This window comes from Staurois parvus, unplaced genomic scaffold, assembly GCF_062004578.1.
Source record: "Staurois parvus isolate SC_StPar_1 unplaced genomic scaffold, SC_StPar_1.0 ptg000081l, whole genome shotgun sequence".
Classification (NCBI taxonomy): domain Eukaryota; kingdom Metazoa; phylum Chordata; class Amphibia; order Anura; family Ranidae; genus Staurois; species Staurois parvus.
In genome coordinates this window covers 15,261,225-15,278,699 of record NW_028317877.1, presented here as the reverse complement: position 1 = coordinate 15,278,699, position 17,475 = coordinate 15,261,225, and the positions used below count along the sequence as shown (strand labels likewise).

The 17,475-nt window shown below is 39.7% G+C and overlaps 1 protein-coding gene across 1 annotated transcript in view; it reads left to right on the top strand.

Annotated features, from left to right (window-relative positions):
* The window catches only part of ACSS1 (acyl-CoA synthetase short chain family member 1), a 167,223-nt gene that overhangs the window by 75,711 nt on the left and 74,037 nt on the right, over window positions 1-17,475 (top strand). Inside the window, exons 3-4 of the mRNA XM_089669805.1 lie at window positions 7,333-7,532; window positions 14,154-14,329. Coding sequence (XP_089525931.1) covers window positions 7,333-7,532; window positions 14,154-14,329 — 376 coding nt within the window. The remainder of the gene's footprint in view (window positions 1-7,332; window positions 7,533-14,153; window positions 14,330-17,475) is intronic.

The window sequence follows — 17,475 nt, the reverse complement described above, 5'->3', positions numbered from 1 at the left end:
CCTGGAAATGCAAAATCACGCATATATACGTGATTTTGTGCACCCCTGTAGCAGTATCTCTGCTATAGGGCAGCCAGGAAGCGGTTAAACTGAGAAAATACATTTTGTTCCTAGAATACAGAAGGAAGCCGCCAAGTACAAATGATTTATACATCCGTTTTAAGACCATTTTCCTTCAGAAATACGATGTTTATACACATATAGGAGTTTTAGAACAGATGGATTTAGCATTGTGGTCACTGGCACTGGGAAACATGTAATAGGAAATTATGAAGACTATTGCCATGTAGTGCATTCTTTGCGCTAACAAGCAGTTATATCCACATCAAAACAAACTTTGTTGCAGATTCCAAAACAAAATAGGACACATATCCAGTCCTGTAAATCCTGTCCAGATCTGCTAATATTATTCCCACTTGTGTTTTCTAAGGGTCAGTGAAAATTCAGCAAGAATAACTTAAATAATACTTGTTTGATTGGGCCATGGTCCTGTTGTATGGGACCCTTGAGGGATGATATTCTCCTAATAGATTTTCCATAGAAATACAGAGAACAAACAGTTTATTTATTTATTTCAGGTACTTATATAGCATTGTCAATTTACGCAGTGCTTTACACATATATATTGAGCATTCACATCAGTCCCTAACCCTCAAGGGGTGTACAATCTAAGGTACCTACTCACATACACATATTAGGGCCAATTTAGAAAGGATTCAATTAACCTACCAGCATGTCTTTGGAGTGTGGGAGGAAACCAGAGTACCCAGAGAAAACCCACGCAAGCACAGGGAGAACATGCAAACTCCATGCAGGAGGCGCCATGGTCAGGAATTGAACCCATGACCCATTTACTGCAAGGCAGATGTGCTAACCACGAAGCCACTGTGCCACCCCAATTCAGTAGTAAAGCCAAGCTATTAGTCCATTATGGTTCCAGGGATGGGATAAGCTATTTATTGAGGGTCCAGCAAGGCACAATAAACCATCAGTGGGTAAACCATTCCCCAGTCCAACAAAGTTGAGAGATCAGTTTTGGTTTGTGAGACCAATAGAGTTCTATAGAGTTTTAGTGTAATTTTATAGTTAAACATGATGGTGGGATACATCTGGACTTGGTGTAAGAACTAGGCAATTATGCAGCTGTGGAGGAAAGGATAAGATAGATGAGGTCCAGGGGCGGACTGACCATTTGAAAAATTGGGCACTGCCCGAGGGCCCGGGGTCAGTAGGGGGCCCCATGAGATGCCCCTGGTACCTTTTTCATAGGCTTTTTTGAGTTTGGGCAAGGACACAGGGGCCCCATGATCCCCTATTGCCCGGGGGCCCCATGAGTTGTCAGTCCACCCCTGATGAGGTCAGTCTTGTGGAGAAGCAAAAAGGGTAAGGAAACATTCAGAAAGTTTTGTTTAAAAGTTTCCTGATCCTATAAAATAAAGGCAATCCACAAACAGATAACTAGATAATTCTAAGCTTTATGAACCTTATTTTTCTCTTCCTTTCCATTCTTTTTTGTAAATCCTTTATTTACCCAAACGTTGCATAGTACAGCATATGCAAGAGTAAAGCATAAAAGGGTACAAAGAAAGCCAAATATCAATATCACTGTAAAATGTCCATAAATACATAAAGTGCCAGTAAACATAGAACAGAATGTAGGTGACTGATAAGATCCGACTGATGATGCTCCAAAGAAAATAGCTGAATTACGCACTCACCAGATGTGTAACGTAAATACGCATTGTGTAAATATATGTAGAGGTCCCTTTAAGGTACTGGAAACGGTCCCCCTCCGGGAATGGTCCTCCCTCTAGGTATGGTGAAGTGAACAGAAGTAGTAGATCCAGCTGCCCAGAGATCCCTTGAAGGGATGGACGGGTGTTGATGTAAGCTTAGGAACTACCTCTCTGGATACTGGTGGAAGGCTGGATAAGAATTTGATGCCAGGTGCCTGGACAGCACTGAAAAGAGGCTCAAAAGAAATATGGAGAAGCAAAGTCTCTCACCCAGGGGCCATGCACTAGCGAGTCCCAGGGGTTCAACCGGGTTACAAGACCCCCTGCAAATAGGCATTGGTGTAAACATAGTATTGCCATGGCCTCCAGATGTCCCGGAAAGTCTCCTCCCAGTCATATAAGGTAGCTGTGAGGTCCTCCATGTCCTTGAGTTCATTGATTTTGGAGTACCAAAGAGACTTTGAAGGTAGATTCACAGATCTCCAACACAAAGGGGTACTTTCCATTCTTTTCATGGTAGTAAGTTTTACTCAAGGGCGATAAAGCCATCTCCCTTTATTTCCTTGAATTCTGCCTAGAACCCTCCTGAAACACATGGCAGGAATATCCCAGTAGGCATCTGCAAGACCATGGTTATATCACAGTGCCCCAAAGAAGCCAGGAAGTGAAACACAGTAATTGTAATTAAAGCAAAAAACATTTGTTTAACTAATGAATGTAAGATGGTTTCAAATCAGCTGTATGCTGATGAGATTTTAGGAGAAAGGGGGGAAAGGTTCGCTTTAAAGGTCTGGGAGACTGCAAAGCTCCTGCTGCCATAGAAAGTAAGAAGAGGTGAGCTTTCATTTCAGTTTCTCAATTGTGAATTTTGAAGATTGACTTCTCCACATTGCCTATAGGTACAGAGGTCAGTCAGGGCTTGTTTTAAAGTGTTTTTACTCCTCATTCAAATTATTTTAATATTTTCATTTGCATAGTCTGGGCACAATTGCTCTTTAAACTGTACTGAAGGGCTGCAGTGGTGTATACAGTATATTTACTGGAATTTCAAATATAAGCAGTGAATTTGTGAATGCATTTTTCACATTTAAAAATACAACTTTTCATAAAAAGAATATATACTTAGTACCTGCCCCCAGAATGTTGTAGAGACAGAATATTACAGGTTGGGTGCCTCCTTTGATGCAAAAGTTCATTGAATGGGGTCCTCAATGGCAAATTTTTGTTGCATTGATAACAGTTTTTCCATTCTTACCACATAGCACAGTTTCTGCTGAACAAAACAAGTGGCTTAGCTGTCTGCTTGCATTTATAACTTAGTTATTTACAATATATTTTACATTATGATCATTTCTAGATATTGTTTCTTATATTTGCTTTTTTAAAGAAACAGAAGGCATTCCTGTAACACCCTGTCACATAATCAGTAGTGTACACTTGGTTACAGGTTGCTTTGCAAACACCTAAGTATGTTATAGTACGCCTAGGCTATCCACCCATTTCTAACAATAGGTAGGTATTACAAACATCATTCTACAGTACAAAAAATGACCACTGCCCCAGTCTATAACTGGCCTTCACAGCAAGGAGCACATGAAAGGGCAACACATGTCAAACAATAAAAGTGGCCATTTTTTGTACTGTTGAATTGTTGGTCAAGGGGGCGCACTGGACACCTTAGCTGCCGTTGTGCTATATGCTGGGTGTCCAGTGCGCTCCTGTACCTTTAGAGAGGGGTGGGCTCCCTCAGGTCCACCGGCCCTTGGTCTATCCATTAAATACATGTGCCTCTACTATGGGGGCTCTCAAAATTTGTAGAGTTAGGAACTACAGAATATCTGGGGGCCGTGACGAGGCTGTGTAGCTTTGCAAATGTTTGCTAATTAAACCCCTGTTTTTAACGCATACTGTTAGACAGGTTAATTTGGTTTGTTTGCAGCCTGGTATTACAAACATCATTCTAGTTGGCTGGCCTACCCAAAACTAATATTTAATACAGTGTGGGGATGCCAGCATGCAATATTATCTTTCAGCAAGCTTTGCTCCTCAAAATTTGGCAGGTTTGGGTAACAGGACAGGTAATTAATAGTTTTTGTAGAAGGAAGGACGACTTTTTAAGGGATTATTTAATTTACTGAAAGTCCATCTAAATGTTCAGCTAATGTATTCCAGGTGTATCAAAACAAAAGGTATGCAAAGTCTTGCTGTCTTTGGAATGCAGCCACAGCCTGCGTAGAAAAGCCTCTCCCCTGCTTCAGAGAAGGACCCTTGCAATTTTTTGTGGAAGCAGCAGTCTCTCTACAGAAGTCCTTTTGAAAGATTAGAACTATAGTTATCCAATCAGCAGGGACCATGAATTTTGCTGGTTGCAGAGCTGTACGGTTGCTTCTACACAAAGAGCAAGAGTCCATCTTTGCCCCATGCTGACAGGGGGCAGGATTTGCCACTCAGGCTGTGGCTACTTTCTAAAGAAAACAGACTGTAAGATTTTGCACATCAGCTCCATGAACACGGTGCGTTTGGAGAACTCTTCTGAATGCTGGAAATTGACAGCAGTAAAATGCAGATTAAAAAACCTCAGTTTTGCCACGTTTGCATACTGCGTGTTTATGAGTGTTTGTGTTCAGAAGCATTTTTAAAGATAAGTACAGGAGGACCTCCCAAATGCCCAAAATGCACTTAAAAATGGTAAATTATTAACTATTTCAGACTGTTTTACAGAAAGAGTAGAAACAGAGAGCAGTGTTTGTTGAGCTTAGCTGTCTTCTTTTTTTTTGTGGTGTTTGGATGTGTTCCAGCTCATTTCTGTGCAGAAATTATTACAGCAGTGTCTAACATATTTTCTTTCATGCAAAACCTCAAAGTATGGTGTACCAGGTCCATTTGAGGATCGGGAAAATGCTTTCCATGCATTTTTCATGATGAAAAAAGGCTCTGGACAGCATCTGGAATTGGAAGAGTTAATGGAAGTTTGGTGTGGTCAAAAAAACGACTGTAAACTCAACTGCCTATAAACGACTGTAAAGGACATAGTGTACATGGACACATAGGAAAACATTAGGGGAGAGCTGAAAGAAATGCAGAAAAGCTCCTAAACATGAGTTTATCAGCTGCAGTGTACATGGAGCCTTAATGTGTCAGAAATGTGTTTCGCTGATTTCAACTGAAAGTGTAATTAGGCTTGAACCATACTGTTGCACTTTTTTATGTGAAACATTGATAATCCCTAAATAAAAGAGTGCATGACTCCCAAAATATATTGGCTTTTGCTGCTTTGTGTATCTAGTACTTACACGCTAAGATCAGCATTACTTATGTTCAGTTTATATTCATCTGGAGAGTACTCTATGTATATGATAAAAGTGTTTTTGGTTTTTACTTTCTACCAATTAACAGAAAAAGGCAAAGCCAGTCCTCAATGAACAGAAATCAGTGTTCATTTGGCAAAATGCCACTAATTTGCAATATAATCCAGTTTTTTATTACATCATCATCCTGGAGAAAGTACCTAAACTTATATCTGCACCTTCATAACTTTAACTAAACAGAGGAGCATAAATAATTATAAAGCTTGGATACATTGTTATGTTTATGCAACAGATATGGTGCCTTCACCTTTTCAGAAAAACATAAAAACAAGGGACATGAAGTCACGCTAAAAGAACATTTGGTTACACATTGCTTAGAATTGTTATTACTGCACACAATACAGTGAAATGAGACCATATATAAGTATATTTAGCCCAAACACCAGTAAAATAAAAAAGTAACAAAATATAGATGAACCTGGAGGGGAATTTATAGTATTTTCCAACAATCAGATTCAAGCAGACAACTGCCTACTGCAGGATACCAAATGACATCTGAATTATGAATGTTTTAGATAATAGAAATGCCCTCCATTTACATTTCTCTTTTTCTCCTTTAGAATATATAATATATTGTATGGTATAGTATAAATAAATATGAAAATCGATGCAGAGGCAACAAAGATCCCATTCTTAAACCAAATAGGCTCTTTATTCCAGCAAAAATTATGCAGTCATCCAACTGCTTTATAAAGGACAAAAAAAGTTCCTTGTTCCAGGGAAAACTCCTCTTTCTGGGGGTCGCAGCATTCAGGAATAGGTTCCATAGCACTGGCAAATGTGCAGCAGCCTCCAGTTTTTGTCCCTTTTCACATTAGTGTGATTTCTCCTGCATCTGCTGTTGCATTGTAATGCACAACAAAAGAAAGCGCATTATTCCCTGTGGTGCCCATTCACATCAATGCACCTGCACCATGGTGGCAGTGTGATTTTTGAAACGGTGCATGTGCTTCTTTTGGTGCAGCATAGTGTGTTTGTGGCCTCATAGACTTCAGTGCAGGAAAAAGGTATGAGACATACAATGTTGGTGTGTCTTGGCAGGGTTTTGTGTTTCACACTCAGTCTCTTCCTCCTACAAAATAATGCATGAAGCACGAAAAATGTGCATAAAAACATGGAAGAATGCATTGATAAAAACATGGAAGAATGCACTGATAAAAACATGGAAGAATGCACTGATAAAAACATGGAAGAATGCACTGATAAAAACATGGGAAAATGCACTGATAAAAACATGGAAGAATGCACTGATAAAAACATGGGAAAATGCACTGATAAAATACAGCTTGGTGCAGATGAACTTATAAGTGAATCTGCCAGCTAATATTGAGGTAAGGTGAGGATGTCACTCTCCACCTCGTTCAATCAGAGAACACTTTGCATTCTTTCATAAAATGCAACTCACTCTCTGAATGGCCCCTGTGCCAGTCAGCTGAACTCCTGTGTTGTAGCAGCAAGGTTGCCACTTGGTGCTGAACCTGGCAGCAAATGGAGATCACTGGAGTAGCGGCATCTACTTTCGTGATTTCCATCACCTGGGGCATCAGCCAGTTGTGGTATATAGCAGGGTTTTCAACTAGGGTTCCTCCAGAAGTTGCTAGGGGTTCCTTGCGCAATTTCTGTCTCTCAAATAGGTTTCCACTGACACCATGGATTTTTAGATATCTGTAAAGGCGAAATTCTTCCCCATGACCACAAGTGAAAGGAGCATTCTTCCCACTGACAATCACACTAATGTATCACGAGTTGTAAATATAGACATTTTTACCAGGGGTTCCCTGACACCAGAAAATTATTTCAAGGTATCTTCACTGTTGCAAAAGGTTGAAAAAGGCTGGTATATACGTACTTATGCTCCAAGATGTAACTCTATACAGCACAGGTGTCAAATTGGCGGCCCTCCAGCTGTTGCCAAACAACAAGTCCCTTCAGGAATTGCAAGATTGACAGTTAGAAGCATGACTGCCAAAGGTAGAGGCATGATGGGACTTGTAGTTTCGCAACAGCTGGAGAGCCGCCAGTTTGACACCCCTGGTATACAGTATAAGATATCCATACCTGGAATTCTTCTTTAACATTTATTGGCATTTATTTAACTGATTTCATGATGTTTGTTATTTTTGGGGACATGTTTAGAAATATTAGCAAAGTGACCGGAATTTCCACTTGTAAAAACACAAAGGTTCTAGCAATGTTTTAAGACTAGAAATCTAATTGTTTCCTTACAGAGAGCTGCTTGATACCACGTGCCGGATTGCCAACACACTGAAGAAGCATGGCATAAAGAAAGGGGATAGGGTGGCCATTTACATGCCTGTGTCACCCCTAGCTGTGGCATCCATGCTAGCCTGTGCCAGAATCGGTGCAGTGCATACTATAGTGTTCGCTGGCTTCAGTGCTGAATCTTTGTCAGGAAGAATCAATGACGGTAAGTTGGAACTGTTGTTTTATTATGTTATTATTGATACTTACTGGGCCATTTTAGGCCATATGAAGACCTAGGGCAAAAAAAAAAAAGAGTAGCTTTGTTGGGAATAAGTAAAGTTTGTGTTTGCATTAGGGAACGGAAGGAATACTTCATTTTATACCAAACAATGACCCATGGGCCATATCCATCCTGCTACAAGATTATATCCAGTCCACATCAACTCTTTGTGAAAATACCTTGGCTGGCTGGTTGGCAGTAGATGTGCTGGCCTGTGTATTGTAATTACTGGCAGGATTCACAGGCAGCCAGCTGTGAGCCTTCCTCCTCTCAGTGCAGATCCCCCCACCGTAGTTGGTTTCTAGGACCACCAGCAACCTAAAAACCACTGACACAATTGCCCTTTCTCCAGAATTTGCAGGAGAACAAGACTTCCTAGACTTCTTTGTTGAGACCTGTTCCACCTTGCTCCTCTGCACCCTGAAAGGTAGGGGGGACTTTGCTGGGCGGTATGAACAGGAGCCAGGCGCTGTGTAGTTTTGTGATAAAAATAATACACCTTGTATGGAGGTGTGCCTTTAATAAGTCATATGGTAAAAAAAATAAATAACCAGCCTGTGGCTTTAGGAAGCCAGGTTCCAAGATGGACGGCCCATCCGCTCAGAGGGAAGCAGTGGAGTAGAATGCCTGTCAGTGCAGGGACCACGTGTACCCGACGTCCCAGTGTCCTGGTTGACGTCACCACGATGTGGAGAGACGGAGGGACTTTGCTGGGCACACATGGATATAATGGGGATCTCTGTGGGGCACACTTGTATGGGGGGCTCTGCTGGGGACTCCTGGATGAAAGGGGGAACTATGATGGCCACTCCTGGATGCAAGGGGGGACTCTGACAGGCACTACTGGATGAAAGGTGGGAGTCTGATGACCACTCCTGGATGCAAACAGGGATACTTGAAGGGCACTCCTGGCTAAAAGGAGGGACTCTGATGGGCACTCCTGAGTGAAAGGGGGGAATCTGATGGGCACTCCTGGATGAAACGGGGTAGTCTTTATAAAACGTTTTCTGACCCCCCTTCCCCAAATATATGATGCGGTCCTCTTTCTAAAAAGTGACCCCCGATTTATATGGTGCCTTTATAACCAACTTGAATTTATAATTAAGTTACTTTACATCTGAAAGAGACATTACCTCAAGTGATCTCCAATATTGGCTGCAGCATTTATATGACTCCCGTTTTTAATGGATTGGATCGATGCTACACAGTTGGCTTTTTTCATTCATTTCAGATTTCAGGGTTGTTGGGAAACTGTGGAGATGGAGAGAACTGCTGATGGAATGAGCAGTATGATTAGTCGGACAGGTACAGCCAAGAGGAGCCTTGTAGGCGTGAATGAGATAATAACATGGGAATCCAGTTCACAGTACTTAGTGTTGGACGTGTTAAAGAAGCTGATTTATAAATGTTGTTCTGAGAAAAGGATGGCGTAACACTTTCTTTTCTGTTAATTTATGGTTGCTGGAGTCCACAGCTGATCCTTCATGATTCTATTCTTGTTCGTGAATTTGTTCTGTCATCATATCAAGTTAATATAATCCAAGTCGTAGAGACTTGGCAGCTTTCATGTCACTCTCTCCTCTTACACAAACTTTGCTTAAAATAAATTTATTTTGATTATCCATCACTATAGTATAGATAAAATTAATTAGATCCCTTTTTGCATTGAACTTATAACACAGAAATTTGCACACATTTAAAGGGATAATGAAAATGTAGTACATTTTTTTTGGGCATTAAAAGTAAAAAAAGTGTATTTTTTTCAAAAATCGCTGTTTTTTTCAAAAAAATTGCAGCACCCACCATTTTATTCACTATGGTGTCTGTTTTAAAAAAATATGTAATGTTTGGGGGTTCAAAGTAATTTCCTAGCAAAAAATAAAGATGACTTTTTTATATATTAAAAAAAATCTGAAGAATATATTTTTAAAAAATCTGAAGAATATATTTTTAAAAATATATTTTTTTAAATATATTCTTCAGATTTTTTGTAACATATAAAAAAGTCATTTTAATATATATTTTTACATATATTTGTAAATGCATTCCAAAAATGTAGATTTGTATATTTTAAATATATATATATATATATATATATAAAAACAATGCTACAATTTTGGCCATATTATTATTATTTATTATTATTATTATACAGGATTTATATAGCGCCAACAGTTTGCGCAGCGCTTTACAATATAGGGGAGACAGTAAAATTACAATACATTTCAGTACAGAAGGAATAGAAGGGCCCTGCTCGTGGAGCTTACAATCTAAAGGAAGGGGGAGGTGATACAAAAGGTGATAGCTGCGGGAGGTGATTCAAGTACAGTTCTTAGGTGGAGGTGGGGTAGGCTTCCCTGAAGAAGTGAGTTTTCAAAGATCGCCTAAAGGCAGACAGGGTGGGGGCTGACTGGACATGCTGTGGTAGGGAGTTCCAGAGGATGGGAGAGGCTCTGGAGAAGTCCTGGAGGCGAGCGTGGGAGGAGGTGATGAGGGAGCTAGAGAGGAGGATATAATGGGAGGAGCGGAGTGGGCAGTATCTGTGGATGGTTGGTGATGTAGCTAGGGGCAGTGTTGTGGATGGCTTTGTAAGCTGTAGTTAGAATTTTGAATTTTATACGTTGGGTTAATGGAAGCCAGTGGAGGGATTGGAAGAGAGAGGCAGCAGTCGCCGATTGGTTGGTAAGGTGTATGAGTCTAGCAGCAGCATTCATAATAGACTGAAGGGGGATAGACTGTGTAATGGTAGACCAGTGAGGAGTGAGTTGCAGTAATCGAGGCGGGATATAACCAAGGCCTTGGGGTACCCCAACAGAAAGAGGAATCGGAGCGGAGGAGGAGTTGTATGTGCCATTGGTTGTAGTAATGACAGTTCATTTTCAGGATTTCTGAAGACAGACGTAGCAGAGGAACTGGCTCCATTAAATCTGAATAAAGTAATGGGCCCTTATGGTATTCATATCAGAGTTAAAAAATAACTATGAGGTATGGATGTTGAACCATTAACCACTTGATAACCACGCTATAGCGGAATGACGACTACAGCATGGTTACCCGGTCCTGGGAGGGCAACATATGCTGTCTTCCCGCGCACCCCCAAGGGCGAGCACCCAGCAATCTCCGTGATCGGTGTGTCCTAAATATAAATAAATATATTGAATATGGCCAAAATTGTAGCATTTCAAATATATGTCAATATATTTGGGAAGAATCTTTTTAAAATATATTTAAAAAATATTTTTCTTTCATGAGGGCCTGCTGACAGTTGAATTGTAAACAAAACAGTTGCCAGCAGGTATCTGTAATTGGTATTGGTGAGTAATAACATAAAGGATTTGATACTCGCTGTAAAAAAATGGTACTGGTGCATCCTTAATTGGTGGTGGAGAAAAAAACAGCTGCAGGTACACAAGGGAGCAAGCTTTGGCTGGAGAAAGCACATTAATCTGGCATGCAGAGGAATGGCTTAAATCAGGAAGAGGCAAGACAAGATAGTCCAAAGGATCAGACAGGGAGCTATCTAGCATCTAAGGTGACTCAGCAAGAAGAGCCATTGCGAAAGTTGTGGGTTCAGGTCCCGGTCCTGACAATGTCAGGTAAACGTCTCTAACAAATTTAAAGGTAGATGCTCTTCTACATTCTCTCTGCACACTCGCTGTGACCAATATAAGGAATTTCCACCCTCCCTGTTGGGTTGTTTTCTGTTTCAATACATTTTCATTTAGGTTTAAACATTGAAAATTATAAACATAATGAAAGATATGTAAACAGCATGGAATTTCAGATAGGAAAAAGGCTGGCCCAGCAGGCATGAAAGAGTGGGTAGTTTGGTGTGGGGGTGATAGAGTGTCAAGGACACAGGAATGGCATTGAATATAAGGTGAGGGTAAGAAGTGGCGTAGAGACAGTAAAGAGCAGGAAAGAAGCAAAGGGGGAAATGGGGGTGGGGTAGAAAAAAAGAGGAGTGAGAGCAAATATACAAGTGGGAGTCAAGAAATCATCAAACATTTCAATGTGATATACAACACTTAACAAAAAGAAAAAGAGAATGGTCGAAACCTGCAGGCAAATGGTAGCTTAACCAGAGGTTCTATACAGCTTGACATTTTGCCAATGTATCTGACAGTATTGCCATTAATTTTCTGTAGTAGCTCAGGTTGATATGGCCCATTTATCCAGACCACCTTACACATGTAATTAGAGAGGTTCAAGAGGCTGCGCAATTCAAAGTTTTTTATTTAATATTGCTTTCATTGGACTCTGGCCCTGTTGGTTTATTTATTTTAATATGAACAATAGGACAGGAGGAGCTGGAACACAAAGATGGAGTTCTCCCAAAATGCTTAGGTGACTTTGAACAGATTCCGGAATTAGGGCAGGGAGGTCTCACTGTTGGTGTTTCCAAGAAATATATATACTTGAGACACCATGCTTCATCTACTCTATATCTAAAATATTACTTGTGACCCTGCTGATCCTCTAAAGTATCATATTACTTGCCCATGGCTTTGATATACACTTACTGGCCACTTTATTAGGTACACCTTACTATTATTGGGTTGGGCCCTCATTTGCCTTCAGAACTACCTTAATTCTTTGTGGCATAGATTAAACAAGGTGTTGGAAACATTCCTCAGAGATTTTGGTCCATTGACATGTTGGCTTTCTATCATTTTGAGTCTGACTATTCTCCACTGACCTCTGACAGGCGTTTTTCATCCATACAACTGCTACTGACTGGGTATTTTCTCTTTTTTCGTACCATTCTCTTTAAACCCTAGAGATGGTTGTGCAAGAAAAGTAGTAGATCAGCAGTTTTTGAAATAATCAAACCAGCCCGTCTGGCACCAACAACCATGCCATGTTCAAAGTCACTTAAATCCCCATTCTTCCTCATTCTGATGCTCGGTTTGAACTTCACCACATCTAGTTGCCTAAATGCATTGAGTTGCTGCCATGTGATTGGCTGATTAGCACTTTGTGTTACCAAGCAATTGAACAGGTGTACCTAATAAAGTGGCCAGTAAATGTATACAGTATTCCAGCATTCTTTTGCTTTCGCTCTCACTTTACAAAAACAGTGCAGGGATGCACCTTGCCGCTGATCATTTTTAAAATTTCAATAGAACTTGTTTGATGATCCCTTTATATCAAACATATACATTATCTTTATATAATATACAAATTAATCAATCACTGTAATCCGTAAATTGTTTTAGATGTAGTGGCAATTGTGGAGCTGATGCAATTCTGCCTGTCTCCCTTTTACTGTATTGAAATGGTAATCTATTACCTCCTGAAAAGAGCGAGCTATGATGTAGAACAACATTTATGTAGAGGTGCTTGAGTACAAAGGGAGCCTGGATCAAGTCTCTGCTAACCTGAATATGACACCACCATGAAGAAAAAATGTTAATAAAAGCAAAACAAACAATAAAACCTAGAAATCTTCAACCAATCGGTCAGATGTAATAAATGGCATGTGTACTATTCTGAACTTGTCAAACTGAGGTATGTTTATGTGTATGTGAGTTTTGATAACAAATCTGTGAGAATGGAGCCATTGCACACATTCCTTTCCATAAAACCAGAATGTAATCTTATCTTTATGAAAAATGATTTACACAGATATCCTTTTCTGTGCAGATCTTGAAGGGACACTGAAAGGGAAAAAAATGCTTCTAAACTGAAAGGAAAGATTTGACCTTGGGCTTTATCTCACCACTACTCTACATAAAATTGGAAATACTATATATGGCATTCCTGTTGTAACATTTTGGTGTACATATCTTGAATGATGATGAGTTGGGCATGTTCGGATCCTACTGTGAACCCATCTTAACAAGTCTCCTGTACTGGGCCAATCGTCTGTGACCTGGACATTCCCTGCCCTGCAGCCGCATGTATACAAAGGACTTGTATACATGCGGCTGTGGGGTAGGGAATGTCTCAGTTGCTGACTGGTGAAATATAGAAGTGTAAGAATATCTGCTGTTGCTGTTCGGGGGAGATTTCCTTTACTTCTTGTTCTGGTGAGACAAAAAGACAGATAAATCAGTATAAACTTGACAGAAATTTGAATGCTTCCCCTTCTACAAAATAAATGCTTGCTGCATTCTACAGTATGTCCCCATTGGAGAGATTTCCAGTGACTTCTTGTCCCTCTGACAACCTGCCATTGTGTCATAAAATTAAGGGACAAAATCCTGAGAGAGGTTCTAGTATTTCCTGACTGCAGCCTATCCATTACTATTTAACTTTCCTTTCAAAACAACTTTATCAAAAGTAAAGATCCATTAAATGGAAAGGGTGCAAGAAGAATTCTTTTTTTTAAATTAAAACAGTAAACAGCAAAAATGTACTTCACAAAATTGTGTGTGGCTGGAATGCTACAACTCATAGAGTCTGCTGTTGATTCACATTTTAAAACACTAAGCAGATTGTTATCTAACTGAAATCTATACCTTTATTTTTTTTTTCTGCATATCCCTTTTATATAGTATATTGTGATGTTTTGTCATGGTTTTTTCGCTGACACATGTCCAATATTTTCCATCTCAATAGCAAGCTGCAAAGCCGTCATCACTTTCAACCAGGGTCTGAGGGGTGGAAGAATGGTAGAACTGAAGAAGACTGTGGATGAAGCTGTCAAGAGTTGCCCTTCGATCAAACATGTATTTGTTGCTCAGAGAACTGAGAATAAAGTCCATATGGGTACTCTTGACATACCTCTTGAAGAAGTACGTTATTTTTAAGTATAGTTATACTATGAGATATGGAGCTTGATTTACTAAGGTTTGAAATTAAATAAAATGACATGCAGCTGTGGGTACTTCCAACACCTAATCATGTGCAGAAGAATTTGACATATAAGTCTTCACCAAACTGGAACGCATTTAATTTCACTTCATCTCTTGTCACTTGTATCAGAGAACAGTTGCCCATTTCATGATTACTACACACTGCTTTAAAACAATAAAGAGGTAGCAGCAAAAGCTTTATAGTACTCACCTTTTCTTGAAGATAAATCAAAGTATATATCATCAGCATGCCATGGATCTTGAAAATACCAATCACTTTTTTTTAAAGTGATCACATCACAGTGATGAACGTGCCATACTTCGGAGCTACCCAGGACCCCTTCATCAGGCACGTGATAAGTGCATAGAGCAGTGTAGAAATATTTAAAGTACCATCAACCAATCGCAGAACAGTGGTGGCTGGTACTTTAAATGTTTCTACACTGCGCTATGCACCTATCACATGCCTAATAAAGGGGCTCCAAGATGTTGCACTTTCACCAACGTGCTGTGACCATTATTTTCAGCATCCATGGTGTCCTGACAATTCTGACGCTTTGATTCATGTTGACACCAGTTTTCAGCTGGTAGCTGCTACAGCATCCATATACTTAAGGCCATCTCTAAGACGATGGGAATATTCTACATTTTCTTGAAGGTAGTCAAGTGATCAAATGTCAACACATTCCTGTCTTGTGGTCTCAAAAGAGCCTTGCAGCTTAATGTTTAGGCAACTCTTGGAAGTTAGTGGCTCTGCCTGAACACTGATTCTTCCTGTAGCTAAAACATGTGACTAGTGATTTGGCATTCAGTAACATGGTTGGCAACTTCTGTAACAGCTATTGGTTTAGAACCACAGAACAGGTAATACATTTACACAGTGACTACCAGCTTTCCAGTTTAAGGATTATTGACTTGGATATCAGATTGTCTGAATGGAAGATTCAGCGGTTTCATTGCTGCTTCAGAGTTTGTGGTTCTGATACAGCTCCTTCTATTGCCTCCCCATTAGTATCTGCCAGTTTTGTTCATGGGTCACCAAATATGTTGCAAATCAAACCACTGAAGACATCTTTTTTGGCTTCCAGTATCCTGCTATACAACTGGATTGGCCATCCATAATAGTGTTTGAATCTAACAAATATTGATTCAGGAGACATAGCTATGTATAAAGTTGTTTATGTCCCAAATTAAACCTATGAGGACAGAACTATGGGCGCAGTCATTTCTGACTTTGTTTTTAAGTTTTAGGTTCCAGGGCTGTGATGTTGATTGTAATTTCAGTTCCTGCCAACCTGAAAGGAGCCAATGTGTATTGGCTGTGTGTTCCTTTTCCAGGTCAGTAACTCACTGGGATTAGAAACAGAGGATGCCTGTCCAAGAGTCTGCATCATTAAAATAAGTTAGATTTCAGACCGCCTAACCGTTTACTCTTTTCCAGCATTCATTTTGCTTACAAATCTAATCCCCTTTAGGAATGTAGATGTATCTCGAGGATCCTATTATGTTGTTTTTACCTGGAGAGGTATATAATTCAATTACAAATTCCAAGTTCAACCCAGCACTTGCAACCTCCTTTTAAGCCCTGACTTTCCTCCTGTTATCTATAAACCCAATTTCCAATGGTAGGTTTTAAACATTTTCGGAGAAGGGAGTGAAGTGTCTCTCATTCTTACATCATTTCTAAATATAATCCTTCACCCACTGAACAACAATGCACACTGAGAGTTTTGCATTTCCTTGCATTATGTGGATATTCAAAGTATTAACATCTTTCATCCTCGGAGATCGTGTGTTTTTATACCCTGTTAAAAAATTGTGTGCTTTCTTATAACTACTCGATGTTTAGAAACTGTTGACTTTAATAAATTACCTTTATGGTTAAATGGTAGAAGGACCTCTTCTTTACTATATTGATTTCCTGATGAAAATACTGTTGCAAGATTTTAAGAAGTCCCTTAATAGAAAACTGGATTAAGATCACCAGATATCCTTCAATAAATCTTTCAAAAATTCTGATCTTCTACAGTGTGTTGATAAATCATGAACATTGATGTTTCTATCTTATAGACAGACCTCCAACACATTTTGTTGGCAGCCAACCCAGTTTCCATCTAAATGAAGATACCTACCTTGTCATTTTGAGTAGCTATTCAAAAAGTCAATTTAGTAATCATTTAATACAATACAGACAGACTCTACTGACACCAACCTTAAACTTGAAGCCCTTTGATGGCTCATTGTAAATGTATGGGTCTGTGAGTCACAGCCTTAGATTGCTAATATTATACTCATGACACTGAGGAGATTCCACAGCTACCCTGGCTTCAACCATCTCTGTCATATTGATGTATCACATCACGCTATTCACACTGATTAAATATTCCACTTGTTCTTGCTCTGGCAGTTCTTTTTTGTAAAATCTGTTTAGAATTATCAGTTACCCATCCACTATGTAGCTATGTATTATGATCATTTTCCCCCTGCAAGAAGCCTTTATCTACTGATTGAAGTCAGCATTGGCAGCTTTCATATTTTTGTCCTTGTGGGTTTACTATACATTTCTGACCTAAGTAAGCCTACCTATCTCTTTATCTGTGAACTGTCCTTAAAAAAACAACCACTATTTCCTGGATATACCAGTTGTATAAATTAACGTACCATTCTGTACTTTATTAAGACACATATAGCTTGTGGCCACATGTAATTATGTAATATGAAAGGTAGATTGAGGCTTAAGGCATACTCATAACTATTGCATCTGTAGCATTGCCCCCTTGGGAGTTGCTGAATATTTGGGTCCCCCTATAGTCCTGCACAGCCAGGCAACACACATTTTCTTCAGACTTGCATTACAGCTTGCATACAGGAGACAGTAAACAGTCTTTGAGTTTGTTTTGTATTTTATTAAGGGGTATTGAACTTGGATGGGGTTGACGGGTGTATAGGATGCCCAAGGGAACTGTGAACTGACAACAAACCCCCTAAAAACTATGTACAAGTCCTTTAGACACCAAGGTCTCTTTGTTGGAAGAGCTCTTCAGCCCTCCAGGTGTACAACCTCAGACCCCAGATTAAATCTCCTA